This window comes from Pimephales promelas, chromosome 24 (assembly GCF_988280905.1).
Source record: "Pimephales promelas chromosome 24, fPimPro1.hap1.1, whole genome shotgun sequence".
In the NCBI taxonomy this organism is placed as follows: domain Eukaryota; kingdom Metazoa; phylum Chordata; class Actinopteri; order Cypriniformes; family Leuciscidae; genus Pimephales; species Pimephales promelas.
In genome coordinates, this window is record NC_142792.1 from 14,086,795 (window position 1) to 14,105,840 (window position 19,046).

Genomic DNA, 19,046 nt, shown 5'->3' on the forward strand with positions numbered 1-19,046 from the left:
GAAGCATATTGCAACAAAATTGTGTAAGCCTTCCTTCCCACCACTGGTATCATCCCTGCATGCAAAGCCCTCCTCTAAAGCACATGACCAAATCTCGCTTTATATCAATCCTTCTATCTGTTCTGAGAAGGTCTCTGAGGGCCTTTTATGCTGTGGGGTCCTCCTCCAAAATATGCAGAGCTCAGATTAGAAAAGCACAGGAAATGACAGTGGCCATCCAGATCAGATACTGTATCAACTGAGAACATAGCGAGAGACAGAACTCTGATAAATGTGAAGAAAAACCGAGGAGAATAAAGCAAAACGAGCTGATTATAGAAGAGAATGAGAAAGGAAGACAAGAGTTAAGCCGGCAGTAAAGTCTGTCAGGCCCCAGTCACATGTGCGGCTGAAGATTGTAGACGTGACTGTGGGACGTCCGGGCAGATTTCCTATTTGAATCCGAGTCCAGCGACTGCAGCTCTAAATCAGCATGTTAATTGCTGACTTTAACCACTTCTGTTTGTTGTGTAGTCTTCCTTTTCTGAGAAAAAAAAAATGAAGTTCCTGTCTCGGCTGTCAGAGAGAGATAGAGAAAGAGAACAAGAGTTGTAGTGTGCTCGGACAGTCAGGCGCTGCGGGGTCGTACGTTGAAGAGTTGAAATTCAGTCACTGCGAAGAAATCAGGATCTGCTAGAGATAAACAGGTACTGAACTTCTTTAATAAAAGTGTGTACTGTATACTCGTGTGTGTGCTTATAGATTTGGGACAAAATTGTTCTTTGTAGAGACAAAACAGACAATTTTTAAAAAATGATTATCAACAGAATTATATATTGAATTATTTTATGACATTATTTAGATTTTTACTATCACAATTATTATTATTCATGATACTACCAATATGTATTTATTTATTTGGTTGTTTGTATATTACATATGAATGCATTTATTCATTATTAATTTATTAAATTTTTGTTTTTTTAAAGCTACTTACAGTTTTCTTCCAGGATAAGGGTTAGCTTAGTAAAAATGATTATTTCACCAGCAGTATAACTAACTTCAGGGGGATTGGACGAAAGGACGATTGCCATCCACAACTTTACTATAGTTTTTTCTCGTTGTATTCTGCCAGTGGGTAGTTTCCTGTGCAAGCGTGGGCATGCTAGCGTACAATGCAGGAAACCACTGATTCAAAGCCTGTGCATTTCCCCTCTTTCCTGCTCTCTCAGTATTTTCCTCGGCGTGTGCCTTTTTCCCGCCCCATTACACTATTGAAACTGACACAAAAAGTCCAAAAGTATAAGTTCTTGTAAATGCAGCTTTGATCTATCTCCGTCTTTATCTCTTTCTCACATCTCTATGATTTTCTCTGTTGATTTCTCCATGTGGCTCTCTGGAGGGAGGGCCTCTGTTCTTTCTGACTGGAGCTTTATTCAGTGTGGCTTAATTGGAAAGAGAGGGGAAACGATCATTAGAGGAAGTGGAAAAAGAGAAGAGAGTTTACATGGATGTGATCATTGAGATGAATATTTGCTAAGGCACATTCCTAACCATAAGTTTTAAACCTCAATATGTAACTTGTCGACTGCGGGTGGACTTTTTGACTTCGACAGTAAGCAACCACCTAACCACCACCTAGAACAACCCGAATTTTGTAAGCACCATTTTCAGAAAATATATAAAATCTAGCTATGAAACAGCAACCACCCAGAACACCCAAGTAACACCCTGGCAACCACCCATAACAAATTCCCTAGCATTATGGAGATGACTTCAGGCAAGCATCACTCACAGTCACCTACAGTAGCAATTCGCTAGTAACCACCGACTAGCAACAGCCTTGTAAACACAATGAAAACCCTAGTAACCACTAGAGATGTGACCGAATACCTTATTTGGGAAGGCACAGATAATGGCTTCAGAATAAACAACAAATTCTTCCACTCTAGCATTATGGAAGTAACTTTTACAAGGAAAAGCACTAGACACGCACATACAGAAAAATGCACGAAAATAAGCTAGTTATAAGATATCAACTACATTAACCACATAGAACCCTCTAACAACACCCTAGCAACCACCCAGAACACTAGCAACACCCTAACAACCACACAGAACACTATCGTTGTTGAAGGAACTTTTACAAGGGAAAGCACTAGACACGCACATGCAGAAAAAAGCTAGTTATGAGATATCAACTACATTAACCACATAGAACCCTCTAGCAACACCCTAGCAACCACCCAGGACACTAGCAACACCCTAACAACCACACAGAACACTATCGTTGTGGAAGGAACTTTTACAAGGGAAAGCACCACACATGCACATACAGAAAAATGCACGAAAAAAGCTAGTTATAAGATATCAACTACATTAACCACATAGAACCCTCTAGCAACACCCTAGCAACCACCCAGAACACTAGCAACACCCTAACAACCACACAGAACACTATCGTTGTGGAAGGAACTTTTACAAGGGAAAGCACTACACACGCACATACATAAAAATGCACGAAAAAAAGCTAGTTATAAGATATCAACTACATTAACCACATAGAACCCTCTAGCAACACCCTAGCAACCACCCAGAACACTAGCAACACCCTAACAACCACACAGAACTCTATCGTTGTGGAAGGAACTTTTACAAAGGAAAGCACTACACACGCACATACAGAAAAATGCACAAAAAAGCTAGTTATAAGATATCAACTACATTAACCACATAGAACCCTCTAGCAACACGCTAGCAACCACCCAGAACACTAGCAACACCCTAACAACCACACAGAACACTATCGATGTGGAAGGAACTTTTACAAGGGAAAGCACCACACATGCACTTACAGAAAAATGCATGAAAAAAACTAGTTATGAGATATCAACTATATTAACCACAAAGAACCCTCTAGCAACACCCTAGCAACCACCCAAAACACTAGCAACACCCTAACAACCACACAGAACACTATCATTGTGGAAGGAACTTTTACAAGGGAAAGCACCACACATGCACATACAGAAAAATGCACGAAACAAAGTTAGTTATAAGATATCAATTACATTAACCACATAGAACCCTCTAGCAACACCCTAACAACCACACAGAACACTAGCAACACCCTAACAACCACACAGAACACTATCGATGTGGAAGAAACTTTTACAAAGGAAAGCACTACACACGCACATACAGAAAAATGCACGAAACAAAGTTAGTTATAAGATATAAACTACATTAACCACATAGAACCCTCTAGCAACACCCTAGCAACCACCCAGAACACTAGCAACACCCTAACAACCACACAGAACACTATCGTTGTGTAAGGAACTTTTACAAGGGAAAGCACCACACATGCACATACAGAAAAATGCACGAAAAAAAACTAGTTATAAGATATCAACTACATTTACCACATTGAACCCTCTAGCAACACCCTAGCAACCACCCAGAACACTAGCAACACCCTAACAACCACACAGAACACTATCGATGTGGAAGGAACTTTTATAAGGGAAAGCACTACACACGCACATACAGAAAATGTACAAAAAAGCTAGTTATGAGATATCAACTATATTAACCATCCTGAACGCCCTAGCAACCACCCATAACAAACAACTTAGCATTATGGAGATGACTTCAGGCAAGCACCACTCACAGTCACCTACAGTTGCAATTCACTAGGAACCACCTACTAGCAATAGCCTAGTAAACACAATGAAAACCCTAGTAACCACTAGAGATGTGACCGAAAACTTTATTTGGGAAGGCTACATTAACTAACATGAACACCCTAGCAACCACCCATAACAAACAATTTAGCATTATGGAGATGACTTCTAAAAGGGCAAACACCGCTCACAGTCACCTTGAAATGACACCATATACACCATAGCAATGCCCTAGCAACTACCTAAAGCAATCTGCCATCATAGAGGCAACTTTTGCATGGGCGAGCATCACTCACAACCATCTAGTAATGCCATTTGCAAAAATGCAAAATCTAGCTGATATAGCTAACCCAGAACACCCTAGTCACCACATAACAACACCTTCACAACCACCCAGAACACCATTGCATCCTAGAAGTGACGTTTACAAGGGCAAGTACCACTCACATACAGAAAATGTAAAAAAACAACAACAAGAAAACAATAGTTGTGCGGCGACTACAATAACCACCCAAGCAAACACCATAGCATAATGATGACGAATTAGTCCTGCCGTTATGAATAATCATACCCATGTTATACACATTTAACCATGTTTTATATATATATAAACCACCTGTGCCTGAGTGTGTATGGAGAGTGAATGTTGAAATCAGGATTTAATTTACTCTTAACCAAGAACAGCTGTATCAAAGGCACATCAGAATAGAGACAGAAAGAGGGAGACAAAGGTCTTTCTTTCAATCCCATGTGATAAATGGTCCTTCCCCTGTGCCCAGTGCATGATGGATGTGTCTAATGCTTTCTGGGTGATGCAGGATTTGGGACTGACAGGTAGAGTAATAGTCATCTGAGAAGAAATCGATGGGGTTCATGGGAAATAAGTGCGATGACAATGGGGGCAGCTTGGCCTGTGCTATGTTTACTTTGAGGGATGGTTGCCCTCACACGCCTGCCGTGTTGCACCCATAAAGACAAACAGGCAGAAGGAGGTGATGGCAATATTTCACTGAAGATGATGGAGCTGGGTGTCATGGGTGGCTGTTTATCCCTGTCATAGTGCCCATGAGATAGAACAGGCTGTCTTCATGGGGAGAAACTCGCAATTGGATGCAGTGTCTATCTATGTATATGTATATCTATTCTGTTTGTCTGTCTAAAGTGTTCTGTTATGTTTTTTGTGCAGGACAAGCGATGTGGCGAAATTGCCCATTCTCCATCACTGGACGTGTTTTTACCAGAGGATGAGGACAACCCTTACGAGTCAGTAGCTACAGCGGTCACACGCAAACCTTGCTCTCTTGACATCCAACTCCACAACGCATGTCCTCGCAACGGTTGGTAACTTCTAATCAATGAAACTAGCAATTGAAAATTGATGTAAATAATCTCCACATGCACTATCTGTAGACCTCATACTTTGTACACCTCAGTAAGTCAACATAAAGCATTAGCAGTTGATTTTTCTTGTATATGATGCATTTCTATGTCAAACAAGATACTCAGTAGAGACAAATGGGCAGGACTTTGTATCCATTGGGAATTGATTGGATTTGGAAATGTTCCTAAAAATGTATATACAGGCTATTACTTATACAGGCTGTGCAGATTGTTCTCAGGGGCAGGGGTTAGGGGTGTAACGGTACACAGAAGTCACAGTTTGGTACGTACTGTACCTTCAGTTTTGGGGTCACAGTTTGAGTTCGGTACGACAGGAAAAAGAAACAAATCCCCTATGCTAGGTTTCTTTTCATTTATTTTGAACAGACAGTAGTGAAAATTACAGTTTGTTCCATTTACTTTTATTACACATCTCTTGTTTAATAAAAGTACACAATAAATAGAACAATGAAACATAAAACTTGTTCAAAGATTAGTTTTCTTTGCATGTTAATGGTCATTAACATACTGTGACAATGGTGGATGCACAAAGTTCAGTATCACACTTTTTCAAGAAATCAGAGAAAGAGAAAAAGTGGCATCTACTGTACATCTGAGCCTGTTTTCCACGTGAAGCGACATCTGAGGCTTCCCATTTAAAGAACACGCATATTTCATCACTGGACTTAAGTGAGACTTAGTAGAAACAACTTAAAACACGTAAAACAAAACTGTAGAGTCTATTTTCATTTGTGTAAAATCTACACTCACAATAAACAACAAACCATTGTGCAGTTTGTGGAGTGTGTCATAAATTTGAATGGAAACTCAGTTTATATAGACCATTTCACAAGATGTAAACAACACTGGTCCAGAAGCACTTCCTGTTTCAGTTTTTTAACACTACATAAAAGCTGGGTTAAAATACAACCAACAGAACATTTAAAACTGAATCAAAAAGTTAAACAAACATCTTTAAGATTTTTTTTTTACATGTGAAATAAAGAAAACAGTTACAAACTGAAACAGGAAGTGTTTCTGGACCAGTGTTGTTTACATCTTGTGAAATGGTCTATAGGCTACTAGCAAGCTCTTGCGCGCCATCTGACTTGTTTTGGGTTGGCGCCTAGATCATCTCTTCTTCTTCTGCTCTTTTTCCTCTTTTTCCTTTTTCCTGACCTAAAATAAAGGAGTGGCTTAGGATAGCCGAGACCAATCAGGGTTGATTGTCCCAATTGTCTCACGACATTGATAATTATTATTATATAAACAACAATCAAATCAATTTCTCCCACATCATTACTTTTCTTTATATTATATTATATTATGTTATATTATATTATTTTATATTATATTATGTTATATTATATTATATTATATTATATTATATTATATTATATTATATTATATTATATTATATTATATTATATTATATTATATTATATTATATAAATACTCCACAGAACACTGTCCATGCTGTATTGATTTGACAAACACAGAACATTAGGTCCCATGGCGCCTCGTGGCGTTTAGGTCGATGCCTGTAGTCCTGGGATGCTCCTGCCCCTGCCGCAGTACTTTCCTCTGGCATCATTCCTGCAGTAAGGGATAGGGTTGTCGTGGAAACCACTTTAGCCGTACCCAGAGAGGTTGGTGAGTCACCTGCAAGTTGTCGTGGAGACGCAGTGAGTAGTGTTGCCTGTTAGGTCTGTGATTCACACCTGATGTTCATCTCTCAGATGACTCTATTAATGCAGCCGCACAGTCTGGTGGGACTTCACTTGATGTGTGTGTGTGTGTGTGTGTGTGTGTGTTTTCTACTATTTCCTGTGATACTGTATTTTAACCCTCTGTTTGTGTTTGTGCTTGAGCGGATGTATGCGTGAGTGTTTGTGGATTTTGACCAGCTCTATTTTTGGCCCCCCTCAAGCTATCCCCAAAAGCATGAAATCACAGCTTTTACAGGACTGTTCTCTGCCTGATTATAGTCAACACTGCAGTTTTGTGCTGCAGGATTGCAGAGGACCAATCAAAACACTCACATCCTTATATCCCACAATAGAGGTGACTTCTAACTTCTAAATATCACAGTTTAATGTTCATTGCAATTAAAAAAAAAAGTATTTTTGTGTAAATCACTTTCTTGAAATGTACTGCGTTTAGTGTAATATAATAAATATGCTGGAGATGTTTACTAAATGAATTGAGAAAAAAAGAAATATGTCTTCATAATTCATCTAAGTCATATCCTGAATGTTAACCATGAATTGTAAAAAAATGACTTGCAACTAACCAACCAAGCGGTTGTGAAATATTTTTTAAGAGTTACTTACAAGCAGAATACTAAACGATACAAGTTTACAATTAAAAGATCATGGAAGAAGGTCATGACTTTCAATAAACTCACAGCAACAGAAAACTAGTCAGTTCAGTATTTTGCTAACTAGTTACTTGTCAACAAACGTGAAACTGTTTCCAGTCAGTTTTTGTTTTTGTTCTTTACAATAATATTTTTTTGTGTTTCACGGTCCGATTGTGTGGGATTTGTTGAGGATTTATTTAGTGACAGCTTGTCAAAAACAGGATTTAGGTGGAAAGAGTCAAGACGTGGCTCAGCATAAGTCTTGTTCCAGCTGCTTTTATGTGTCTTTTCCTTTTTATTTATTTATCTCTTTTCTGTCCCTGTCTTCTGTCTGTTTGTCCTCTCTTCTTTTTTAACTGAAATGAGTTTAGTCATGTTCAATTATGGACACATGTGATAAACCAAATGTAAGACTGTTTTTTTTCCCCGATGTGGCCTCACATTAGTTCAGCTGTCTCCGGTCCACCATTACCATACTTGAGCAAATCATATCTGTCTGTTTTTCATTTAACCCTTAAATGCAAACCTTGGGTCTTTAGTGACTCGGGACGTCATTCATCACCACCCTCCTCCTCATTAATTAAAGTTAAACAGCAACCTTTTTAGTATTCCTCAATCAATTCATTATAAACAATAATAATAAAATACAAAGATGATATTATGCACTCAAGTTACCGCTGGCAGAAAACAAAAGAATAGGAAGAATCATCAGCAAATCTTGAAATTGCTCAGCGATTTACATCATAGCAAGTACTGAACGCAAATAAATATTAGCATCACTGTTGCTTGATGGTGGATCTGGTGAAGAAGCTTCAAAATTTAAAATTAAAATTTTGAAGATGTTAAAAATGATGGTTTTGGAGAATATGTTTGAGAAGGCGAATATGAGCCAGATGCTGAATGTACTGGGAAATGAGCTGGTGATAATGGTATAAAACATTTACTCAAACTGAATCCTTCCAAGCTCCAAAAGATACAAAATATGCTTGAACTCTAATATCAGGAAAGTTTTATATTATTGCGACAGGTAGAGATTCATCCATGTTAGATATAGATTCGGGTCTCTAAAGATGAAACATTCATTCATTTAAGGGTTAGGCATTTGTCCAAATATATTAAAAAATACCTTGTTCTCTTCAATTCTTTGACTAGTCTGGTGGTATGAAAGAAGCAATCGCAAATACAATATAAATTATTTAATTTCATTTTAGTACTTTGACCATTGTGGTGGGTTTAACAAAGACAACATGGGCATAAGTACAATGTATTTTTTATTTTTTTATTTTTTACAAAAGTACAATGAATCTATATTTTATTTTATTTAACTATAAAATGTAATTCATTTATTTTCTCTTGAAGTACCAAGGTAGGTTGTCATTCAGTCAATCCATCAATCAATCTTAAATTTACAATATAGTACTACAATCAGTAGCAGTTTGATCACTTAATTTGGTAATTGTGCCATCAAAACTGCACATAATATAATATAGTAATATGTTTGCACATATTTATATTTATAGGCCGGCTAATCTTTTAGAATCTGTGACTGAAGAGTCTCGGTGTTCCCATGGCTCCTACATGCCTCATTTCTCTCTCAGTATCGCAGCTCAGAGAGGTTAATGGCTAATGACTGAAAGAGTAAAACACAAGTTGAATTCATCCCAGGCTTCCTGCCCATTACCAACAGGGTCAAGCCCCACTGAGCTTCCTACCACAGTCACAGAGCTGCTCGCTGTTATCGCAAAAACAGCTGCGAGCAGTTTTGACAGAGTCACACTCTTTCCCACCAGCTCCGTAAGGTTCTCTCTTTTTACACTCGCACACGTACGATCCCCCGACGAGGATGAGGGGATTTTGATCCACCGCGAGCATCGTTTTAAGCGGCCGCTGACATGCATCAACAGAGAAAGTACAAATATAAATGCGCGTGCAAGCGACAATCGAGTCTGCCATTTTGTTTCAATTATTAACGCCGCTCAGTTTAGTGGTTCATGAATAATCTGCCATCATTTGCATGCCAGAGGAACGGAGCTTGTCAGTATTCATGACAGTGGTGTGTGTGAGGGGGGAAAAATAATCTGCGTATAGAAGTGTGTCCATGTGGACCCAATAGACTTAATAACATTCATAAGTCTGCTCAGCGTTCACCATGAATACAGAATATCTTTTTATCATGTAATTACATACTCCTAATGTCAATGTCAAGAGAATAAGGCTGACATATGTTTGTTAACTCACTTTTGTGTCACTGAAGTGCAGTGTGAAATATTAAGCAAAAGTGTGTGTTATCTCTGATCTACAGTGGTGATTTTATTGTGAAACATGCTAATGTTTCAGATGTGTGCAAAGTCAAGGAACAAACACAATCAAGCTTGATCTATGATTACTCAAGAACTAAATGACAGTCACAGCATCGGATGGTTTCTGTCATTGTTTTTTCTAGACATTTACCTACAGTAAGTAGCTTGAGTACAACTTGTTCGCTCATCCATTTGAGATGAGGTGCCTAAACCTCACGTGCCCAAAGTGAGTTCTGTCAGATTTTGTCAGATTTAGCTTACTATTTTGCCCTTGATGTAAAACTAAGTAAACATATCTGCATGCTGCTTGGATTTTATTTGTTGTATTGCCTAATTATCTGCGTGTTTATTTTTTCCCGTAGAATGCAGGGGGGAAATATGATGCTTTTCTCTTGTTTTGACTATGGCAAACCTTGTTACTCATCTCCTGCCTTTGATTTGGCAATCAGCAGATTTGAAAAACAGAAGGAAAGGAAAATGAGGATGGTGTTGAATAAATGAATGCAGCTTGGATTCGTCTCTGATTTTGTCCGGATGGATGCCGTAGGGCTTGTTGACTCACTTGGTAGTCACTCGTTTAGAGCCAACATAATCATCCCATACTGTTTTCCGCATTCCTTTGTGCAGAGCTGGAGAGATAGAGAATGCAGGGATGGTGTTACCGTTTCTGAACAGCATGGGTTTCTGTAGTATGGGCGTGTTTGTGATTTATGGGAAGGGTTTTTCTCAGTAATTTGGTGGAGTCGTCATGTAACTCACCCTTAACCTTGTTCTGCTCTCTTTCTTTCTCTTTTCCTCTGTTTCATCCCTCATTCACAGAGAGTGATCCTTCTCTTGGGAAATCTGCTCAGACCATAATGTGATCCCACTCCTACACTGTGAATGTATATACAGTACATGTGCTATTTTTTAATTATATGGCTTGAATCCAAAATACACACATACATAAGCACACACAGCAAGATGTACTGAACTTAGGGATGAAAGACCTAATAATAAATATATATTTTTTGATGTATTTGCTGTTTTTTTTTTTTTTTTGTATGCAGAAGTCAAGCTTCCCTTAAAAAAGCGATACTTTAATATCTATATATAGTGGTTATGCTATACATTGATGGTGTCACAAGGTAAGACAATGGTGCTTTGAGAGATACCATACTAAATGACTTCCATATTCAACATACTTCAAATACCATGATATTGGTATTGGTTGGATTTTGTTGCTATTTGTTGGGTAAGAGTTGGTTGGAGTTTGTTGGTATTTTTGGAGTTTGTTGGGGAAGATTTGGTTGGAGTTTGTAGGGCTGTCAACTTCAGTCGTTTGGTCGACCAGTTGCGTTTTTTTTACCTATAGAAAGAAATTTTCAATGATTTACTCCTTGATATTTATTACTTTATAAGCAGTTTATATTACTGTATTCTAAATATAATTAGCCTATGTTTTATCCCCAACTTTAAATGCTTTAAGTCAGGCTAATTTGTAACAGCGCCACAGTTTAGCGCACACACATAGAACACTCGGTTCGCACCTGTTGCTGGCTGCGCTGCTGCTTCGGGCTCAGTAAGGGAAATGTAGTTTAGCTGTATTCATTCAGTTAGAACACTACTTGTTTTGGTTTTTATGTTTTTATACACTAAATGTTTTTATATCAATGCGGCGTGGACGCACTTGGAGCGCGTTGCACTGCGACCACGTTGCTTCCATTGTGAGCGCGCACACTGTGCGCCTACATTTGAAATCGAACTTGAGTTTGTTGGGGAAGAGTTGGTTGGTATTTATTGGAGTTTGTTGGGGAAGAGTTGGTTGGAGTTTGTTGGGGAAGAGTTGGTTATTTGTCGGAGTTTGTTGGGGAAGAGTTGGTTGGAGTTTGTTGGGGAAAAGTTGGCTGGAGTTTGTTGGTATTTGTTGGAGTTTGTTGGGGAAGAGTCGGTTGGAGTTTGGGGAAGAGTTGGTTGGAGTTTGTTGGGAAAGAGTTGGTTGGAATTTGTTGGGGAAAAGTTGGTTGGAGTTTGTTGGTATTTGTTGGAATTTGTTGGGGAAGAGTTGGTTGGAGTTTGTTGGGGAAAAGTTGGCTGGAGTTTGTTGGGGAAGAGTTGGTTGGAGTTTGTTGGGGAAAAGTTGGCTGGAGTTTGTTGGTATTTGTTGGAGTTTGTTGGGGAAGAGTCGGTTGGAGTTTGGGGAAGAGTTGGTTGGAGTTTGTTGGGAAAGAGTTGGTTGGAATTTGTTGGGGAAAAGTTGGTTGGAGTTTGTTGGTATTTGTTGGAATTTGTTGGGGAAGAGTTGGTTGGAGTTTGTTGGGGAAAAGTTGGCTGGAGTTTGTTGGGGAAGAGTTGGTTGGAGTTTGTTGGTATGTGTTGGAGTTTGTTGGGGAAAAGTTGCTTGGAGTTTCTTGGTATTTGTTGAAGTTTGTTGGGGAAGAGTTGGTTGGAGTTTCTTGGTATTTGTTGATGTGTATTGATGTTTGTTGGTGTTTATTGGAGTTGGTTGATGCTTGTTGGATTTGTTGGGCAGAGTTGGTTGGAGTTTGTTGGGTTTTTTGTGTGGATTGGAGTTTGTTGGTATTTGTTGGAGTTTGTTGGGGAAAAGTTGGTTGGAGTTTTGTTGGTATTTTTATGGAGTTTGTTGGGGAAGAGTTGGTTGGAGTTTGCAGGTATTTGTTCGAGTTTATTATGGAAGAGTTGGTTGGAGTTTGTTGGTATTTGTTGGAGTTTGTTGGGGAAGAGTTGGTTGGAGTTTGTTGGGGAAGAGTTGGTTGGAGTTTGTTGGTATTTGTTGATGTGTATTGATGTTTGTTGTTGTTTATTGGAGTTGGTTGATGCTTGTTGGAGTTTGTTGGGGAAAGTTGGTAGGAGTTTGTATTTTTTGTGTGGTTTGGAGTTTGTTGATGTTTCTTTGCGTTGATTGGAGTTTGTTGGTATTTGTTGGAGTTTGTTGGAGAAGAGTTGGTCGGAGTTTGATGGTATTTGTTGGAGTTTGTTGGGGAAGAGTTGGTTGGTATTTGTTGGAGTTTATTGGGGAAGAGTTGCTTGGAGTTTGTTGTTATTAGTTGGAGTCTATTGGGGAAGTGTTGGTTGGAGTTTGTCGGTATTTGTTGATGTTTGTTGATGTTTGTTGGGGAAGAGTTGCTTGGAGTTTGTTGGTATTTGTTGGGGAAGAGTTGGTTGGAGTTTGTTGGTATTTGCTGGAGTTTGTTGAGGAAGAGTTGCTTGGAGTTTGTTGGTATTTGTTGATGTTTATTGGTGTTTATTGGAGTTTGTTGATGCTTGTTGGAGTTTCTTGGGGTTGGTTGGAGTTTGTGGATGTTTGTTGTAATTTTCTGGTGTCTGTTGGGGTTTCTTGGTATTTGTTGTAGTTTGTTGACGTTTGTTGGTGTCTGTTGGAATTTTGATGGAGTTTGTTGGTATTTGGTGGTGTAGTTTGTTGGGTCGCTGTGAACTGGCCTTATTGGGTAAACAGGCAGTGATTGCCCAATATATTTCTGTTTCATTCTCCATTGTAATAGCTTTTTGTATTTTGTTTTAATAACAAACTGTGGGGAAAGTCCAAATTATTTTCTGTACATTCTGTACATATAACCTAGAATAATTCAGCAAAATATGCTAAAATAATTGACAAAACACTATGATTAAGAAAAAACAGTAAAACAATGAAGTGGTTCACTTCTGTGTGTGTCCTACACTGGCTTTCAGAGTGTGTGTTAAAGGTAATGGTGCAAAGTCTCTGCATTTGAACCTCAGTGTTCAGCCATTTCATTAGCATTGAAGACACAGTGTTCCTTCAGAGTCTTTTCCAGCTCTTGCTGGATGTTCATTCTTTGAATTTCTGCATGATTTAGTTTCTTTCCATAAACCCTTTTGCCTTCCGGCTGCATCACAGCTATAAGTGGCACTTAATGCTTATGACTTTTTAAATCAATGGCGGGAATACATTTATCTGACGAATCCCGTCCTAGTAGTTTGCTTATTGTTTTTATTTTATGAATCCAGCTATTTTAATTTCAGAATATCTCTCTCTATTTTGTCTCTCTGAAGGCCACTTCTCACATGTGTCGGTCAGTGATGCAGAGCGCGGTAACCATGGTGACGACTCTACAGGCCTGACTCCTGACTGTTCGCCTCCTTCACCTGATACGGCCCTGAGGAATATTGAGAGAGTCATCCGCCCCCAGGTACACACACAGATACAGGAACACACATCCACACAGAGTCTATTATGTTGCTCTGCTCTCAAGGTTAATGGTGCTCTTTTAGATAAAACGTAGTCTGGCTGTAACTATCGCAGCATCTGTGTGTGGGAGTCATACACACATGCACACACACACACACACACACACTCACTCAAGAGCAGTACTGTCTTACATCTACGCTGAGATACTGAGCATTCTTCATCTTAATTATATGGCTATTATAAATATGCACAGGCCCGACGGGCGGATTCTCTTCATGCTTTGATATGCAATTGTCCCAAGCCTCGCTCATTTTCACTCCTTCAAACTTGAGGGGTTTTATTTGATTATCATCAGTTACAGTATAGTAATATCAAGCTTTAGTGTTCCCAAAATGTGCCTGGACACTTAAAAAGGCATGCTTAAAATTGTATGAAAGTAGCATTTACCAAACCAAGTGGCATTTAATAAAATAAAATAAAAAAGAACAGAGGCATACTTAGCAAAATGTTATAAAAAATAATAATATAAATTATTGAATGTATATTGTTTTTATTAATTAATTTAATTAATATGAGTTATAATTAATATGAATTGTTTATTCATTATTATAAATATACAGGTAATCATACATTATAAAACAAACTGTCAAATAAGATTACAATATGTTTTGAAAGAAAATACTATTTACATTTTTCTACTTCAAATATTGTTTAATTCAATGTTGTAATTTCCTTTTTTTTGTAATTATTTGTGAAATATACTAGAAATTTGAACTAGAAAGTGCCACAATTCATGCGGACAAAAGAAATTATACAAATCATTCACAGCACAAATACCCACCTAAAAAGTAATAAATGCAATTTATATGCTGCAATTGTCTATCTTGCGATTCTGAGAATACAAATTCTGACTGTATGACATACTTTACTGAGACTCTAAAAATAAATGTACCGCTATGATCCGCTATGGGTTAGGGGTGGGTTCAGGTTTAGGGTTAGTAACTAGTTATTACCCAGTTATTACAATTACTATAATAAGTACATTGAATATACATGGGAAACAGGACTGTAAAAAAATCAAAGTGCTACTGTTATTACTATAACTGCATGTAACATGTAATAAGTACACTGTAAAATAAAGTGTTACCCTGAATGCTTGTGTGTGGTAATACCGGTATGTTTAATTACCCCAGTCAAATAGTGCTGACTATTGCACATTAGGCTCAAACTAGTGCTATATTGGTCCAGATAGTCCCTGATTAAACTGGATTGCAAGTGGTTATTGAAAAGGTATTCTCAACTGGTATTAGAAAAAAGGGCTCAGAGTAATCTAATTAGATCTGAAGAAAAAAAAGCTCTAGCATCATTTGCTCGCAGATGCCACTTGGTTTTTAATATAATTGAAACTATTTTGAACTGTGGCTTAGGTTTTCAAATTCTTTTTGAGGCCACCTTATATGATGTCGTCTCTCTCCTGATAAGTCTCTCTCTCTGCTTGCGACTTATTATCTCTTAGAAGAGTGTGAATGGGCTCTTTATTCGTCCCTGTCAGAGTGCTCAGTGCATCCTATCAGAGTCATGTTTGTCCTCTTTTCAGACGAACACAATCACTCGTTTATCTGCGCTGGCCTGACTTTGGGCCATGCTGCTTGTGTGCTGAGCACCCGCAGGATTAGAAAGAGACACAACTGTGCATGTTCTCCCCCCACTGTCTTCAACAACAAACTCCACAATGCCCCAGTCAGTCACATGACGTGTGCTGTGTGCTTTTTAAAAAGATTTATTTCATTTTTTCCAGTCCATCTTCAACTGCTGGTTAATAAGTCACATAACGTGACATTTTCTCCCTATTTTATGTCTTTTCTGTTTTTCATTTCAGATTGAGTTGCGAAACTACGCAGACAAATGCATTGTAGCGTTGTATCGCTTTTGAAGCGTTGTATTGCTTCACAATAGTCCATACATGACACTAAGTATGAGCTGTTCACACCTGGTCACTTGGGTCTCCGCAAGACGATTGTAGAATATAGGAATAGAATAGGAATGCGTCTCAAATCCCCTCCTGAAGCGGTTTGGATTTTGGATTTTAATCCATCCTGAAAGTTTTTTGGAGGGCATTTATACCTGGTCTTTTCATGATCAGATCACAGAAAACGACCAGGTCTAAACAGGCTGGAAATCATCACACAGCACTCATGATCACTGAAGTGGACTGTCAGTGGGCTCCCGCACACTGATGGGACAATCGAGCTCCTCATTTGCTCGATGCACAAGCAAAGTGGAGTCTAGTCACGTCTGATAATCAAATGCTACGGCTCGTCCAGGTGTGCCTCTACTTCCCGAGGGAGAGAGGAAGAGACTGATGCGGGATCATTTGCCTCTAGCTTCATTTAAATTACTACATAAGGCACCATTGATGATGTGTCCATTTATAAGGAGGTGTAACCTAGTGGTAAATGACCCGGGCTGGTAAGTGTAAGGTGGTAGGTCTTTGAGCTGTCATCATCAATCAAGATACTTAACCTCAAGCTACTCCTGGGAGACCTTTCCCTTCATTTAAAATGGCCCCGCTCCTCTGGTGACTTTGTGTGCTCAAAGCTGCTTTAAAAAACATCAATAATATTCTATTCAATATTACATTTACATATATATATTACTGTCGGGCAGCAATCTTGTATCTCCATATTTTATCTTTTTTTTTTTCCTTCCATAAATCATTTCTACTGGTCCCCCTTTACGTCTGTCTGTGGGTTTTGCAAATATTGAACCATTGAAAAGTATTAAAAAGAGCTTGTGACTAAACCTTGTCAATCCATTGGTCAAATGGATTGTGCCTCACACAGTCTTGAACATTTTGCTTGTTTGAAATGTAAAGAGCTGGTTATTTGATTAAGCCAGCATTTTCTTTACTTTAGAAACACTGTATAAATGCTTATGTTTTATGTATTTGAGGAGTAGAGAAGAGTGTCTTAGTCTAGCTTGCTCTCGAATCATAGGCAATACTGTCTTAAATAGCATGCGCTTAGCACTTCATTTTTAATAACTAGCCAATGAGATTTTGGCCAAATGACAGAAAAAAGTGAGTGTCCACATACTACTGTAAACACAGTAACCTGTAAGTTGAAGAAAACGTAACGCGATCCACTTACTGCCTCAGATGTGGCCGTTCTAATGACGGACAAAGCATGTATGTACAAAAGTTAACCTCGTAACTCCATTTGAGCATTTGGTAAAATGTTAATAATCTAATTGGCTATAATATAAATCTGACCATATATAAAGCCGCAATGTCAACTTTGACAACATGTTTTTGGAGAGAGACGGGTTTTCCGCCTGGCAGCAACGATAGATAAGTTTTGTTCCAACCCAATGAACTGCATACCTAGACAGCATTTTTAGGCAGCATATTGCAGTCGTAAAACAAATACATCCTATTATATTCTATTATCTTCGATTCTATTCTACAAATGTAAGCTATATTCCAAAACTGAGTGAGCAGCCTACACTCTCAGAAAAAAGGTACAAAATCTGTCACTGGGGCTGTACCTTTTCAAAAGGTAAACTTTTGCCCATTTGGTGCTAATATGGACATTTATTTGCTAATATGTACATTTTAGGTGCTAATATGTATATTTAGGTGCTAATATGGACATTTATTTGCTAATATGTACATTTTAGGTACTAATATGTACATTTAGATTCTAATATGTACATTTTAGGTGCTAATATGTACATTCTAGGTGTCAACATGTACATTTAGGTGCTAATATGTACATTTTAGGTGTTAATATGGACATTTTAGGTGCTAATATGGACATTTAGGTGTTAATAAGTACCATTAAGGTACCAATATGCACCCTTTAGATACAAAAGGGTACCTTTTGAAAAGGTACAGCCCCAGTGACAGCTTTTGGACCTTTTTTCCTGAGAGTGTACCTACTAGTGACAGCATTTATGATATCTTATTTTGGTCAAAATCTAACTCACACTTTCAAGAAATCTTTGTGATGAAGACATTCCCAGAAAGCAGTACAACAAGCTAAGTGAAAAAAAAAAACATCCAAGATTTAATCCATTTAATCCAAAACTAACACGTTTCACTAGTGTGTGCCGTCATGTATATTTGTCTTGTTAGCTTAGCAACATGCTAATTTATTTGTCTTGTTAGCTTAGCAACATGCTAAAACTCCAGTAGTGTTTAACATTACAATGTTTCTAAGCTAACAAGACAGTTTCTTTTCAAACATTAAAATACAAATCATTTGGGTGCTAATCACTTCTGAGGTACCATTTGAACAGCAGGCAGTTCACTAGAGTTGGTCTTGAAACAGACCTGTATTATTTTAAAACTGCTTTTTGGACATTGTAACAATTGTGTTTTACTTAATTTAATTTCTTGTTTAACAAGGCTTTCCAGTAAATAATTGATTCTTGATCTAAATCGGCTTGGCAGAGGACAATGCATAATTAAATTTTGGGAAAAAATGTAATTAATCTTTGTAGAAAAGCAGAATGACAGTGAAATGTGTTCTTTTGTGTGGATGAATGTGGACAGTAGGAGCTCTTGAGCTGTAGTGGGGACAGAGAATCCTCTTGATGCTTTATCAGCTATATTTACACACACACACACACATAAACACAACCACTGTTAAACTGCTGAGCGAAAGACTGCATTTCTGTAGTCAAATGTGTGCTTTCTCATTTAGGTTTTTTGGGGAAAGAGTATAAATACTTTTAAAACACTAAATACAAAACTGTCAGACTATTCTGTCAGCTTCAATGTAAATGTATTAACATTTGAAAAAAATGTGCAAATTATACCTTGAATATTCAGATCAACCAAACAGAAAAACAACCTGATGAGTGTTCACTCATATAGGTTAGAGTGTAAACGGCCACAGGAAGTCGCTTTTCTTTATCTTACACATCTGTTTGTTTTTTAACAAGCCTTTAGGCACAGATCTTCAGGTGCTTTAGTTTGTGTGTGTGGCATAGCCTACAGCTTATCTGTGTTGAAGCCCAACAGTGATTAATTTAGCTGTAAGTGGTTCTGATAATCTTGCTGCCCTTTCTGCAAGATCCTGGTGAATGTTTGATAACGGAGCCTCCACTATGTTCCTCTTAACTGGCAAAAAATATACAGAACTAGCCAGTTTTAACATGTTTCTGAA

General features: G+C 38.1%; 1 protein-coding gene across 8 annotated transcripts in view; it reads left to right on the plus strand.

The window, feature by feature from the left end:
• anks1b (ankyrin repeat and sterile alpha motif domain containing 1B) overlaps positions 1-19,046 on the plus strand; it is a 173,603-nt gene that overhangs the window by 65,612 nt on the left and 88,945 nt on the right. For all 8 annotated transcript variants that reach the window (XM_089126724.1, XM_039668353.2, XM_039668354.2 and 5 more), the window contains 2 exons: positions 4,852-5,002; positions 13,740-13,876. In XM_089126724.1, coding sequence (XP_088982850.1) covers positions 4,852-5,002; positions 13,740-13,876 — 288 coding nt within the window. The remainder of the gene's footprint in view (positions 1-4,851; positions 5,003-13,739; positions 13,877-19,046) is intronic.